Source organism: Pseudopipra pipra, chromosome 23 (genome assembly GCF_036250125.1).
Source record: "Pseudopipra pipra isolate bDixPip1 chromosome 23, bDixPip1.hap1, whole genome shotgun sequence".
NCBI lineage: Eukaryota > Metazoa > Chordata > Aves > Passeriformes > Pipridae > Pseudopipra > Pseudopipra pipra.
In genome coordinates this window covers 3,218,329-3,231,890 of record NC_087571.1, presented here as the reverse complement: position 1 = coordinate 3,231,890, position 13,562 = coordinate 3,218,329, and the positions used below count along the sequence as shown (strand labels likewise).

The 13,562-nt window shown below is 46.1% G+C and overlaps 1 protein-coding gene across 2 annotated transcripts in view; it reads left to right on the top strand.

Annotated features, from left to right (window-relative positions):
* The first annotated feature begins 13 nt into the window (after positions 1-13).
* Positions 14-13,562, top strand: part of NCAPD3 (non-SMC condensin II complex subunit D3) — a 30,519-nt gene continuing 16,970 nt past the window's right edge. The window contains exons 1-16 of one of the 2 annotated variants that reach the window (XM_064634673.1): positions 14-140; positions 1,096-1,250; positions 1,608-1,770; positions 2,651-2,826; positions 2,914-3,090; positions 3,476-3,537; positions 3,790-3,877; positions 5,211-5,344; positions 6,061-6,133; positions 6,416-6,538; positions 6,697-6,949; positions 7,583-7,645; positions 7,820-7,903; positions 10,662-10,735; positions 11,657-11,791; positions 12,510-12,730. In XM_064634673.1, the coding sequence (XP_064490743.1) occupies positions 80-140; positions 1,096-1,250; positions 1,608-1,770; positions 2,651-2,826; positions 2,914-3,090; positions 3,476-3,537; positions 3,790-3,877; positions 5,211-5,344; positions 6,061-6,133; positions 6,416-6,538; positions 6,697-6,949; positions 7,583-7,645; positions 7,820-7,903; positions 10,662-10,735; positions 11,657-11,791; positions 12,510-12,730 (2,042 nt within the window). In that variant the 5' untranslated portion in view covers positions 14-79. The remainder of the gene's footprint in view (positions 141-1,095; positions 1,251-1,607; positions 1,771-2,650; positions 2,827-2,913; positions 3,091-3,475; positions 3,538-3,789; positions 3,878-5,210; positions 5,345-6,060; positions 6,134-6,415; positions 6,539-6,696; positions 6,950-7,582; positions 7,646-7,819; positions 7,904-10,661; positions 10,736-11,656; positions 11,792-12,509; positions 12,731-13,562) is intronic. The other variant, XM_064634672.1, reaches the window with a different exon arrangement.

Below are 13,562 nucleotides of genomic sequence, written 5' to 3'. Positions count from 1 at the left end.
CCGCCGCCATTGGCCGCGGCCGCGGGCGGGCCCGCGATTGGAGCGTTCGTACCCTCCCGGCGGGCACGGCGGAGGCGGGATGGCGGCGGAGCGGCTGCGGGTGGCGCTCGGGGCATGGCGGCTGCGGGACCTGGCGGCGGGTGCGGGGCTCGGGCGCTCTGCCTGTGTCTGTCTGTGTGTCTGTTTGTCTGTGTGTCTGTCTCTTGGTCTCTGTTCCGGTCTCGCTGTCTCTTCTCTGACTCGCGGTCCCGGTTTCGGTCCCGGTCTCTCACAGGGGCTCTCAGTCTCTCGGTCCCGGTCTCTCTGTCCCGGTGCCAGTGTCGGTCTGTGTTCCCATCTCTCTCTCTCTCAGTCCAGCTCCTGGTCCCCGTCCTGGTCCTGGACTCTCTCCTGGTCTCAGTCTCTGTTCCGGTCTCTCGGACTCCGTTCTGGTCTCTGTGTCTCTGACTCCCGGCCTCGGTCTCTGTCCCGGTTCTGGTCCCAGTGGCGCTCTCTATTCCCATCTCTCTCTCTCAGTCCCGGACTCTCTCCTGGTCTCAGTCTCTGTCCCGATCTCTCGGTCTCCCTGTTTCAGTTCAGGTCTCTCACTCTCTCTGTCCTGGTTCTGATCTCGGTCTCTGTCCCAGTCCGGTTCTCTCTGTCTAGGTCCCGGTCCAGGTCTCTCTGTCCCGGTCTGTGACTCCCGGTCCCGGTCTCTGACAGGGTCTCTCAGTTTCCCGGTCCTGGTCCCGGTCCTGGTCCCGGTCCTGGTCCCGGTCCTGGTCTCTCTGTTTCCGTCTCTCGGTCCCGGTCTCTCTCTGTCTCTGTCCCGGTTCCGATCGCTGTCCCGGTCTGGGTCCCGGGGTTGGGGTCTCTCCCCGGTCCCGGGGTGCGGGTGACACCCGGCATTGGGATGCGCTCCCGCTGAAACTGCCGCTGTCCCGCTGGGTTCGGTGTATTCCCTGTTTATTTCAGAGCTGGGTTCGGTGTATTCCCTGTTTATTTCAGAGCTGGGGTCCGTGTATTCCCTGTTTATTTCAGAGCGTTACCTGGGGACAAACACGTGTTTTGGAGCAACATCGCACCTGGCGCTTATAAACTCTTTTTTTCTCTCAGTGTGGGTGGACACGGTGTGGGATCTGGATTTCACGGAGACTGAGCCTCTGGATTCCTTGATAGCAGAGGAGATCACAGCTGACGGGCTCGACACCTTTACCAGCCTGTACAGTGCTCTGTCATCATTTGCTGCTCAGGACCCGGAGAACAGAGAGGTGAGACCACCCACTGTCTCCTGAGCACGGAGCCAGCCCCCCTCATTTTCTGTTTGTCACTTCTGTCCTGCCTTGAAATTCACAAAATACTCAAAGACTGCCCCAAACAATTCTTGTACTATGTGCTGGAATGCTTCAGAGGGAAGCTACTCCCAAGTTTTAATAATAAATTTATAATTTACCATAATATTAACTATATATGGTGTTATGTACTACACTTATTAAAACATCTTTTAAAATATTTAATTTATAGGGGGTTGGTCGCAGTGGCAGCTGTTTAAAATCTGAATAATGGCTAATTTTGGACAGCTGTGTTGTTATGGGGTCTCTCACTGTTCCTCACCTCTTTTGCCTCAGAATATCTGGACCGTGCTTGCTGAGAACAGCCTGTCCCACCAGGCTCTGGTGGCCGTGCTCCATCACTTTGTGCACGCGGGGCAGCACAAGAGAGCAGGTGCACAGCAGAGGGTTTATGGTCTGCACGCAGCTGGGCTGTACTTCCTGCTGCTGGAGATCCCAGGTGAGCCACGGGATGGGCCTCTTTATTGCTGGATGGAGCATCATTCAGGCAAGATCAGGCTTTTTTCGTTTCTGAGAATCCCAGGTGGAGCAGGTGACGGTGTTGGCACTGTTTCCCTGCTGTCCCTGAAATCCTCGGGGACCAGCCTGAGCCCTGGGGGGAGTGTTGAGTGTTATGGTCTGGTGGCAGCTTGGCCTCCTGTCACAAAGTGGTTTGATGGCCTCAGTCCGGGTCTGTATCCTGTGACAAGGTCGACAGGGGAGCCTGCACAGTGCACAGAGCTGGGACCACACAGATCCCTCTGGTCTGACAATACACAGAGATGGCAGAAGCTTATTCCTGTTCCTGCTCTGTCACTGGAGAGGATTTCACTGTGCAGCAGGTTTGGATGGGTTCCTTTGTGAAAACAAAAATAGGAGTTTAAAGTAACCAGCAGGTGGGGTTTTCCAGCAGGTTGGTTCACAGCAGGATCCTTTTGTATTCAAGGCTGAGGCATCCTCTGAAGTTTTGCTGATTTTCATCTAGAAGGGGTCAGACAGCTGGTGATCCTAGTGGAGAATGTCAGTGCTGATGACATGTCATCCTGGTGCACTTGGGCTTTGTTCAGTTGGTTCTTTGTTCTTCTCTTGAACTTTGTTAGGCTCTAGGACAATACCTGTGGAGAGATCATAGAGTCACAGGCTGCTTTGGGTTGGAAGGGACCTTAAAGCTCATCCAGTCCCACCCCCCTGCCATGGGCCACCTTCCACTAGCCCAGGCTGCTCCAAGCCCTGTCCAACCTGGCCTTGGACACTTCCAGGGATGGGCTGTGTTGCCCAGGTGATTTGGTGTTCTCTGTGTTTTGTCTGCCAGAGGACTGATGTTGTCTTTTCTGGGGCAGGCAGCATCGGTAACCGACTGTTCCATGAAGTGATGTTTGATAAGTGCCTTTACACCCTGACAAAGTGTTGGCCTCAAGAACTGAAGAAAAGAAAGAAGATTCATGCTCAAAGCTCTCAGACCAATCCAGGAAGGAATAGAAAGAAAGGAAAACGACACAGGAATGTCAACTCCAGTGTAAGATGTTTGTGTAATCTCTTCAGACATAAATTGCTATTAATAAGGAAATTGTTGGCAAGATGTTTCTCTTTTCTACCTATATAGATGGAAGAGATATTGGAAGAGGAGGAGGAGGAAGAGAACGATGAAAATGTTTACTTTTCAACAGAAGATCTTCTTCAAGTCCGCAATGCAATCTTCCTTCTTTTGAAAAACTTCTTGAGGCTTCTGCCCAAGTTCTCCCTAAAAGAAAAGCCTCAATGTTTGCAGAACTGCCTGCAGGTAATAAAGATTCAACTCGAGGAACCTTATGCCCCCCAACACAGACTCTTGGGGGGCACAGAGCACTCCACATGGAGGGGTGGCAGCCCTGCCTTTCTTTAAGTGGTCCCTGATGAGTGTCAGTGGAAATCTGGGAGTGGGGTGTCTGCTCTGTGTCTGACTCACGCTTAACAGCTTAACACTTGCTGGCTGGTGCCAGGTGTTTTGTTCAAAGAATCATAAATCATGGTTTGGGTTGGAAGGGACCTTAAAGCTCATCCAGTTCCACCCCCCTGCCATGGGCAGGGACACCTTCCACTAGACCAGGTTGCTCCAAGCCCCGTCCAACTTGGCCTTGGACACTTCCAAGGACGAATGAGCTCAGCTTGGCTTTGTTCCCTGGCAGGTCTTTGTGGAAATGACAAGCTTTGAGCCAGTGGTGCACGAGTTCCAGTTTTCATCAGCAATGTGAGCAAATGATTCTTAATGTTTATATGATGCTGTGAACAAGTAAAGCCTTCAGTGCTTGTGTTATTGTTCTGTTTATATGGAAATGAAAGTGATGAATTCTTTTGCTGAAGATAATTATAACATGTTCCACCTACTAAGAGCAAACAGCATCTTGTGAATATTGAATGTTTTCCAGTCAATGAGCTCTTTTAATTGTAATAGTTGTAGTAACTGTTTCTCTGCAAGACACATCTCTGCCTTTTTTCTTAGGGATGTTAATAAAGCCAAGTACATTCCTGAGCTGGCCTATTATGGACTGCACTCACTGTGTTCCCCTGTCCACAGTACAGAAGATAAGGTAAAAGTTAAACAACATCTTTAACATCCTCACAGCAGTATTGAAAAGGAGGGGTGGCTTCTTTCCTGCATGTTATTTTTGCTTGCATGGTTACTTTTGCTTTTCACATCAGTTTTCCTTTTTGTGCGTGTGCAGGTCTTTGCTGGGTCAGAGGAAAGATGTTTCTTTCCACTTCAGTCCTTATTCCCTTTGGCTTGTTTGCTGATGCATTTGTGTGCAGTGAATTCCGTGCTCTAGTGACTCTCATGGCAAATGAGTCGAGAACAGAGGGATGGCTGCAGTGGCGTTGGGTCTCTGTGTCTTAAAAAAGAGAATTCCAGGTTACTGCGTTTGCCTGGAATGTTGTCATTCCCTGCTAGATGGAGCTCCAGCACCGCCTGGCAGCGTGTGTGGGGTTGGGCTGTGCAGCACTGGAGCATGATGGGGCTGTGTTGTGTGCAGGGGGTGGCGAGCAGGGCTGGTTCTTGTTCAGAGCATAGTCTGTGATCACAGAACAGCCAGTTCTACCAGAAACCTGTCTGCAGCTTGGCATTTTTATTTGGGTAAATTCCAAGCAGACTGGGTCATGTCCCACTTCTGAGTGCTGCTGCTGTGGATGGGGCTTTTGGAGCGTGGGTGTGACCGTGCTGTGTCTGTGAGCCTGTGTGAACCCACCTGGGCTAGTTCTGGGCCAGCAAGGCTGGGCATTGGCAGCTGTCTGGTCAGGAAAGCCTGCAGCTTGGTACACACTAACCTGAGGAATTGCTGAGTGCCTGCCCAGCTTTAGCAGCCTCAGGTGTGTTTCTGCTTGCTTAGTTCCTCAGCACAGCAGGAGCTTTTTGGAACTGTTGGCATTTGTGGTGACAGGAAGATGTAGTTGCTCCCCTTCCCAGACCTGCCTCACCTTCCCTGCCTCTCCTGTTTGCTCAGAGATTGTCAGGATGATGAGGCAAGCTGTGTTCCCAAGAGTGTGGCAGGGAGGAAACTCCAAAAGTTCAAGTGCATGTGGTGGTAAAAACAGACATTTAGTTTAAGATGTCTTCTGTGCAAAACCCAGTGAATTTACTTAAATTCCACATGATTCTGGGGAATTAAAGTCCACAGCTTTGGAGGGGATCTGTTGATGCTTTCAAGAAGCCTTCTTAGGCTTTACTGAACTTATATGAGATTATCATAGGCAGGAAAGATGTTGTGTGTATTAATGAACAGGTCCTCTTGGAATGATTCTGCTAGGAGTCATACTTTAACATCTGCTATTGGTTGGATCTAAGTTTGTTTGGTTCAGAATTACTTAGTAATTATTTCAGAAGGCTTATCCATGGAAACAAACCTGAAAATAACCTTTCCTTTCCAGACTCTCCGCTGTGTCTTCCAGAAAATCCTCAATGTCATTCTGATGGTGGAAAGTCGTGGGGGTTCCAGACACGAAGTCCTTCCCATCACATCAGCTGTGACCAGTGCCAGGAATCAGGCTGTAAAATTCATCAGGTGATGGACAGAGCTCTGGCACTGCCCTTCCTGGCTGTGGCTGCTCTTTTCTTCTCTTGCCTTCACTTTGCTGTTGAGTTGATAGAAGGATGAGACAAACTGGCACTGCCTTTGAAGTTGTTTGTGCAAATGAGGTTTAATTAAAATGTCTGTAATGGGAATTTACTCAGCTTGCTGGCAGAGGGGGAAGAAGGTGCTGTTTGACAGGAAAGTGGCAGTAAGTGGAAGGGACTCATCTTCTGTGTTTTGCTTTGTGTCAGTTTTTCAGGTCTTGTGTTTTACTACAGAGAATTGTAAAGGAAATGAAAGATTAACATGGAGCTCATTTCTCTTTAGTTCTTTGCTTTCTCCTGCTTAATGATATGTTTTGCCTAAGTTTATTATTCCCCCTGTCTGGGATCTATGTGGTTGGAAAGTGTAGTTTGTGCAGAGATTCCCAGACAACATATAAAAGTAGATTGAGAACAAAGAAGCTTTTTTTTTTATGTTGTTGTTCTACTTGTGGAAAGGTATTGGAAGAAATGTTTTCTGCCTGCAAAGGCAGGTTAATGTAAATATGATTCTGTGATCATATCCTGCTGCACTAGCACTCACGATTCCAGAATGCCCACTTTTCCTGCCCTTTCAAATGCATTCCAAAAGGAATGTCCTTGTCTTGATTTTTCTGCTGTAATAAACCAGCTTTATTAAAATCTGCTTCTCTTTCTGCTGTGCAGTTCTCTGGTAGATGAGCTGAAAGAAGCTGTATTTCCTGTTCTTCGAATATTACTGCAACATATCTGTATCAAGGTATGCCAAGCTTTATTGCTTCTTGAGCTGGAGAACTCGTGTGGATGCATTGGAGTGTCTGTATTATCTGTAATAATTAGGAAATGTGTTTTGTAAGGAATGAAAAGATGTTACAGTGAAGTAGTGAGCGAGGGAGCTGTGATTGTTCTCCCAGCCATTGCTGAATGTGACCATATCACCTCATTAAATAAAAAAATACTTACCTTAAGCCCTGAAATGCCTTTCTGGCTTCTAGAGCAGAGCATTGAAATGTCACACCGTGCAACTGCCCTCGTCTTTCAGGTCCCAGATAAGGCTGATTATCGCACATACGCTGCACAGGCCCTGGTGACTCTGCTGAATAAACTGCCTTGTGTGGAGTTTGCTGAATTCATCTCTTGGCTGTATAAATACTCACTTAACAGAGTAAGTGCATCTCCTTGATGTTTTGAAGATGAAAGGTTCAGTGTGAGCACTGAATAGCAGTGTTAGTGCTGGCACCCAAAGGCAGGTAGAGTGGGCAGGCACTGCCTGTGCCTTTGCTTACAGTAACAGAGCACCTCCTGTGCTTTTCCTTCCCACAGACTTCCTACAGAGTGTTTGCTCTTGATGTGGCCTTAGCTTTGCTGGAGGTGCCAGAGAGGAACCCGGATGACTCCTTGTCCCTGGATCAGCAGAAGTTTCTGAAGCACAAGTTCCTAGTGCAGGTCATGGTGTTCGGCCGCTGCTCGGACAAAGCCCCCTCGGTCCGGAGCAAAGCTCTGAGCAGCTTTGCCCACTGCCTTGACATGAAGGCTGCTGCTGCCTTGCAGAGCATCCAGGACTTACTCCAGAGCTGTAAGTGTTATGGATGCATCACAGAATGACAGAATCACAGTATAGGCAGAGTTGGAAGGGACCTGCAAGGATCGAGTCCAACTGCTGCCTGGCCCTGCACGGGACCGTCCCCAAGAGTCCCATTACATAGTGAAAATAAATCTTGAACCTTCTAGGGAATAATTGCTGAGAGGTAGGAGTTGTCAGGCACTTAAAAATTGGCACATAGTATCCTTATGTACTGTGTCATAATGAGAAGCAACAGATGAGTCTTGCTGCTCGTGAAGCCTTATATTTGGAAGGGATTTATTCTCGTGTATCACTTCTAAAGAGATTCCTCCATGAGATCCCTTTGAAGGATGTTTACAGGCAACTGAAATTGCTCGTTGGGGGGGGGGGGGAAAAGGCAGTTCGTTCTTGCCTGACAGCTGATTAAATCTTGAGTTGCCTTTTGCTTCTGCTAAGTTGTTCTGTTCGTGACTGGCATTCCCAGCTCCCTCAGGTGTGCTAAAGGCCAGATGGCACAGCTCAGAAGTATGCACAGAGCATCCCACGGTTAGATTACTTGCCTGAAAAAAGAAATCGGGATGACAGAATATCTGGAATTAAAACACTTGGTTTGATTTCTTTTTCCTCTGTTTCTTTTTTTGGCAGCCTCTGTCCATACTGTGCTGGAAGCGAACACAAACACTGCGAGCGTGACAGTCAGTGCTGAAGGTACAGAGTCATTCTTTTCCAGTAAGTCTGAGGGTTTCTTTGGCATGCCACTCCCTAAAAATACACATATCTGTTAAACCTAGGGCGTGCAGGAGGCTCTCTGTTTAACAATCAACCTTCTTGCTGGGTGAACATATGCCTTTATTGGTCTTAAACGTTCATCTTTTCTTTCAGCTGTATCCAACCATCCACAGAAGACCTTACCTACTTTCAGAAGTATTGAGCTGACAGACAGCAGCAGCGCTGCTGTGCTTGATGGTATGTCAAAATTAAACCAATCTTTTCAGGTAACCATCCAAAGCCTTAATTGAAATTAGTCTTTCTGAAGTGTATGTGTTGTCCATTTCTCAGAGGAAGTGGGGAGAGCTTTCTGTGGAGCTGTTAAAAGACACTTACGGGTGATGGAGGGGGTGGAAGTGCCAGCCATAAAGAAATACTCTTTCCACTCAAGTCTGAAAAATACATTTTAATCTTGAAATACTGATGTTCATTTGTACTAATGTGGTGGCAACACTTGTTGAAAAGCAGGTAATTTATTCTCCCCAAAAAGGATGGTAATTGATGTGGGATATAATACTTGGAGCTCCATAAATTTCAGGGTAATTAAATCTCTTGCTCCAGTGCACAAAGAACTAATATATTTTGCTGGATAAGGCACAGCACCTTAGAGTAGCAATGTTCTGTAGGGAGGGATTCATTTCTCTGCAGCATCAGGTATTGGCTGGAGTTGAAAGCAAAGTGTCACATTAAATGTCCTGATGCAGCATTGCAAGCTGGGTCTAATTTGTTGATAGCATGAAATCAGCATGTAAGTTGGCTTTTGTGGCCACGATGTTCCTGCTTTAAATCTCTCCCTTTCTTTTCCTCTTGCGTGCAAGAGCTTTTCTTCCCAACCTTTAGGCCTCTGCCAGTATCTCTGCTCTCAGTTCTTGCTGTTCACCTCCCTTGAACTGCTGACAATTCAATTCTCTGCCCGGTTCACATCCTGCAGTCGCGTCTTTGTTCCGCGTCTCGCGCCGCTCTTCGCATGGGATCTCCCTCCCTATCTCCAGGAGCCAGGCTCCAATCTTCTCCATTGAAAGCCTCCTTTTAAAAGCAGCCCACTGATAAATTTCATTAATCTGCTCTCTCAGATAGAAAAGTCCTCCAGGCCACTCAAGGTATTGTGTGTTCCCCGCTTAGCTGCGGACTCCTCGTGCCAGAGGATGCCTGGTTTTGTATCTGATACCCAGCTGAGCGTGCACTTGGCACTTGGCAAAACAAATTAAGAAAAGGTTTGAATGAAAAAAAGACTGTCTGGAGCTCAAGAGGATACTGAAATTCAGGCAGTCAAGGTGCATTAGCAAAGCTGTCTGGCACACGCCTGTGCTTGGCTTATGCCTGTGCTAATTTTGCACTTCTCTGAAGACCAAACAGCTCTCATGGTTTAAAAGAGAAATAAATCTTGGCTGAGGGTAGTCAGAACGTGCTAAACGCTCAAGGGCAGAGATGAGAAGGGTGGGGGTAAACTGCAAGGTGAGGTGTGCACTGCAGAATTCCCTCTGCCCAAAGGAAACAGTCATTACCCTCCCCAGAGAGTTCTCAGCCATTTAGAACTTGAGGGGTATTTTGTTGGTTTTGCTGTTCTTTTGTGGGTTTTTTTCCCCTCTTTTTCCAAGTCACTATGAGTAAAATCAATGTCAAAGTGTGATTATTTTAGCAGATTTGGTCCCCTTCACAAGACTTGCCATGAAAAGGTTCTGTGCCCTTTGTGTCCAGCTGCTCTCAGGCAGGAGGGGGATGGAAGTGCAGTTAACTGCCCATTAAGAAAGCCCAGATCAAAGTCCCTTTGCTTCCTTTGATAAAAATTTATTTTTAAACTAGTTTTGATCAGTTCCCTGTGACTAATCCTATTTCTTAATAGCAACAGTGTGGATGTCCATATGAATCTCTTTAACAGATCTCCAAATTTGGCATATATTTGGGAAATCTGACTTAATGCTGGGAGAAACCTAGCAAACAGCAATAAATAGAAACCTCGAAAGCACTGCTAAAATGTTTTAAGTCATTATGGCCAGTCAAATAGTCCAGTGATTCAAAAGGGTGGAAATAATTAATTGTGGCTCTGTGCATTCAGTTGTGTGCCATTTAATGAGCCATTCACCTTGATGATGTGATTTTTCTGACGACACGCAGAAATAAATATGTGAAAAGTAAAATTTGAGCCCTGACCTGACATTCAAGGAAGAGAGGTGTGTTCTGGTTTCCTTGTAGACTCTGACGTGGTTCATTGCAGCTGCCATTCTGCAGCCTCAAGGAATTCATAAGCAGAGTCATTTCCCCTCTATAAAACACAGCAGTTCATGTATGAGTTCCTGGAACTGTGTGGAGCTCTGAGGCAAAACTCACAGAAGGTTGTGGGTGTTCTCGGCTCTGTATAAACCTATTTTGGCTCTGTTGTGTTGTTTCCATTTGTCTGTGCTCTGCCCTCCACCTGCCCTTCCCACAGGTAGCAGAGTTACCTGTGCCACAGGCTTTTGTTAGAGCTGTGCATGATTCATCTGATGAGCTTTCAGCCCGTGAAGGTAACCCAACATCTTTTATGTAGGCAAATAAAGAGGTCAGAAATTACAGACTGATAGTGAATCAAGTAATTTGGTTTATCATTTTCTTTTGTGGTGTATTAGGACATGTTTTGAAATGAAAGCCTTTGGAAAATTTGGGTTGTTTTTTACTTCTGGTTTATACGTTGTTCTGGATTATTCAGGGTTGTTTTTTTTAAATAGTGCTTTGTTCAGTCTTGTCCTCTGGCCCTCTGAAACTTTTGGGCAGACATCTGTGGCTGCCCCATCCCTGGAAGTGTCCAAGGCCAGGTTGGATGAAGTTTGGAGCAACCTGGTCTAGTGGGAGGTGTCCCTGCCCATGGCAGGGGTGGAACTGGATGATCTTTAGGGTCCTTCCAATCCAAACCATTTTGGGATTCTATAATTCTAAATGGTGGTGTTGGCTAATTTCTTTTCATCCTGGTTTTGGATAGGAAAAGAAGTCATGGCCATGCTGAGAGTGAGAGCTGGAGATGAGAAAACCAATGTGAGGAAATCTGCTCTCCAGGTACGGGGGCTTTTTGCATCCTTCCCTGTTCTCAGTGATTACCCAAAATGTCACGTATATAAATAATCAGGCCACAGTTTTGTAGCAAACTCTGTCAATTTGCCCACTTGTAGCTTCCTGCTCTCCCTGCAGAGTTCCTCCAGGCCTTAAAGATCTTGTTTACTAGTTCCTGATAAGTAAATAATGCAGGCATAATGATGGAAATTTTTCTGGTGCTCTCTCTGACAGTCTGTTATTCCGTCATTTGCAAAGAGAGGCTCTTGTCAAATGTCAATAGGCTTTTCAATTAAGGCACTTCCTCATAAACTGAAGCATATTAGCTGCTTAGTTTGTTTTGACCTTGTTAGCAAAGGGATTAGGTTATATCCAGCCTCTGTGTGTTGCTTTGCTTGTTGCTCATTTTTTTTAATGAAGTCATAGCTTTTAAAGAGATGCCTCAATGGAAATTTCCTTGTTTTAAAAAAATAGGTATCTGCTGCTGCCTGCCTTCCTCTGTTAGTCCTCTTCACTCCAGCTCTTCCCCCTCAGTTCACACACTGATTTGAGCTTCCCAGTCACGGCTTTACAGTTCTTGTTTTGATGCTTTCTGATTAAAAATAAAAATAACTCCCCTCTTCCTTATTACCAGGTAAAAGCCGTGGCTGGTACAAGAGCCGTGTTATTTTCAGGGTAAAATTGTGACATCCACCTTTATCCGAGCGCTGTTACAAAACAGGAACGAGCGAAATGATGTTTTTCCTGTTTCATTCTCACATCTGGCCGTGCCCAGTGCTCATGAATTGTTAATGTGCCGTTTCACTCTCGGCGAGATGAATCCCTTAGTTAAACTTGGCAGGGGGTAGATTGTGTTTTTTGATTTGCCACTCGGGCGCCCGTGGCCTGTGTTCCCAACAGAGTTTCTGCTGCTGGTTTGACTTGCAGGTTTTGGTGAGCATCCTGAAGCACAGGGTGATCCCCTGCTCTGCAGAGGACCTGTCCACCCTCCAGGAGCGGTGCCGGGACCCCGCGGTGTCCGTGCGGAAACAGGCCCTGCAGTCCATCACAGAGCTCCTCCTGGTGAGGGAAAAACGGGAATTCTGGTGCACACCAACCGTGGGTTAAAAGGAGGAGGATCCACACCGATCAGTTATTCATTCAGTGAATTGCATTTCATGACTCTGTTCTAATTTTCTTCATTCCCTTTTGACTCGGAAGTCATGACTCATCCTGATACCTCCTTGTGATTTATGGAGAACGCTTCCAACTGTTGGGAGCACTGATTCTTCTGGCTGTTGATTTATGTGTCATGAAGAAAATGTTTATGTTGCTGGCCTTCTCAAGTTACAAAAAAAAAAACCCTGAATCACTTTCAGATGTAATGTGTAGATGATAGCACTGCTATATTTTTCTTTCTTTTCTATTTATTCACAAAGGGTCTGTAACTCAGGCTCAGAGCACAGGGTTTATATTAAGCAAAGCTCTTTTTTTTTTTTAGTGTTAAATCATCTGCTGTAGAGCCTTATTGCAATGCTGTTATAATTCTTTATAGAGTTAAAAACAAAGTATTGCAGTACTTTTAGCAGAAGCACCAGGTATTTATCATAGATATGATCAAATGTCTTGTGATGTTGAGGAGACACAAGTTCATCTGTCCCACCTGCTGTCACATTGCAGTGCTGAGGTTCATTAAAATTCAAAGTTAGTAGCAGGAACTGAAGGCCTTTGCTGATCTAACCCATGCATATAGGATCCTCTAATGCTTTAAAAATGTTTCTAATACGTGTGTTTCTCTCAGTCTCAGCCCAGCAATGTTCTAGTGCAGAAGGCCTGGTTAAATGGAGTGGTGCCTGTTGTGATGGATGCAGAAAGCTCTGTCCAAGAAAAGGCCTTGGAGTGCCTTGATCAGCTCTTGTTGCAACCTATAAAATCTTACCATAAATCCAGCAGTGATGATGGGAAGCAGGGGCTGGCGTGGGATCTGCTCACCCTGTTGTCTTCAGAAAGCCAGGAGCTGAAGTAAGAGCGTTTTTCCTTCACTGTGGGCTCTGATGGCTTTTCTGAAATACCCTTTTGTATGGGATGCTTTTATTGCCTTTACTATATTAACATTCAGGAACAAAATCCAGACTTGTTTAACTTTTAATCCTGCTAGAACACACAACTTTTCCTTTACAGAAAGAAATTGCCTCTTGACTGGAGGACTAAGATAAGAATATGAGTTTGTGCTCTCATTCCCTGTGGGGCCACAGATTATTAGGTATCACAGTTGACACACTGTTAAAATGCACGTGCTGTCTGTTGTGCAAGGACAAGAAACTCGATTTCCTGGGGATTTCTTTTTAAGCTATTTAAATTCCCTGCTTGAAACAAGGGGTGGAAGCTCATGTCACTGCTAGAGATGGAAACTATGGTGTTGAGGTGCTTGTGGTGCTCTGCCAGCTCCTGGGACAGAGGAGCTGTTGAGCATGGACAGGCTGGCAGGTGGTGAGGAGGGTTCAGTTTTCCTTTGTGTCAAGTATTTTTCACTTTGCTGCTCTTGTTACCTGTGCTCTCTCCCTGGACTTGAGTGTTGGTTACAGCCTATTCTGCATGCATTGATATGCACATGAATATTCAGCTCCAATGGAGGTGTTCCTCTGACAGAAGTGAGAGAGGATATATAAAGCAAGAACATCACCTTGTATTAATTCTTATGTACAATATGTTACTTGTCTTATGACAAATCGAATTATTCTGCCTTTTGCAGAATGCTGTGGGAAGAAGCAGGAGAAAGGGGATGACACACAGTATGACAAGGACACAACAATGATTAAAGACAGCTGTATGTTTATTAGTCAACAGGGCATAA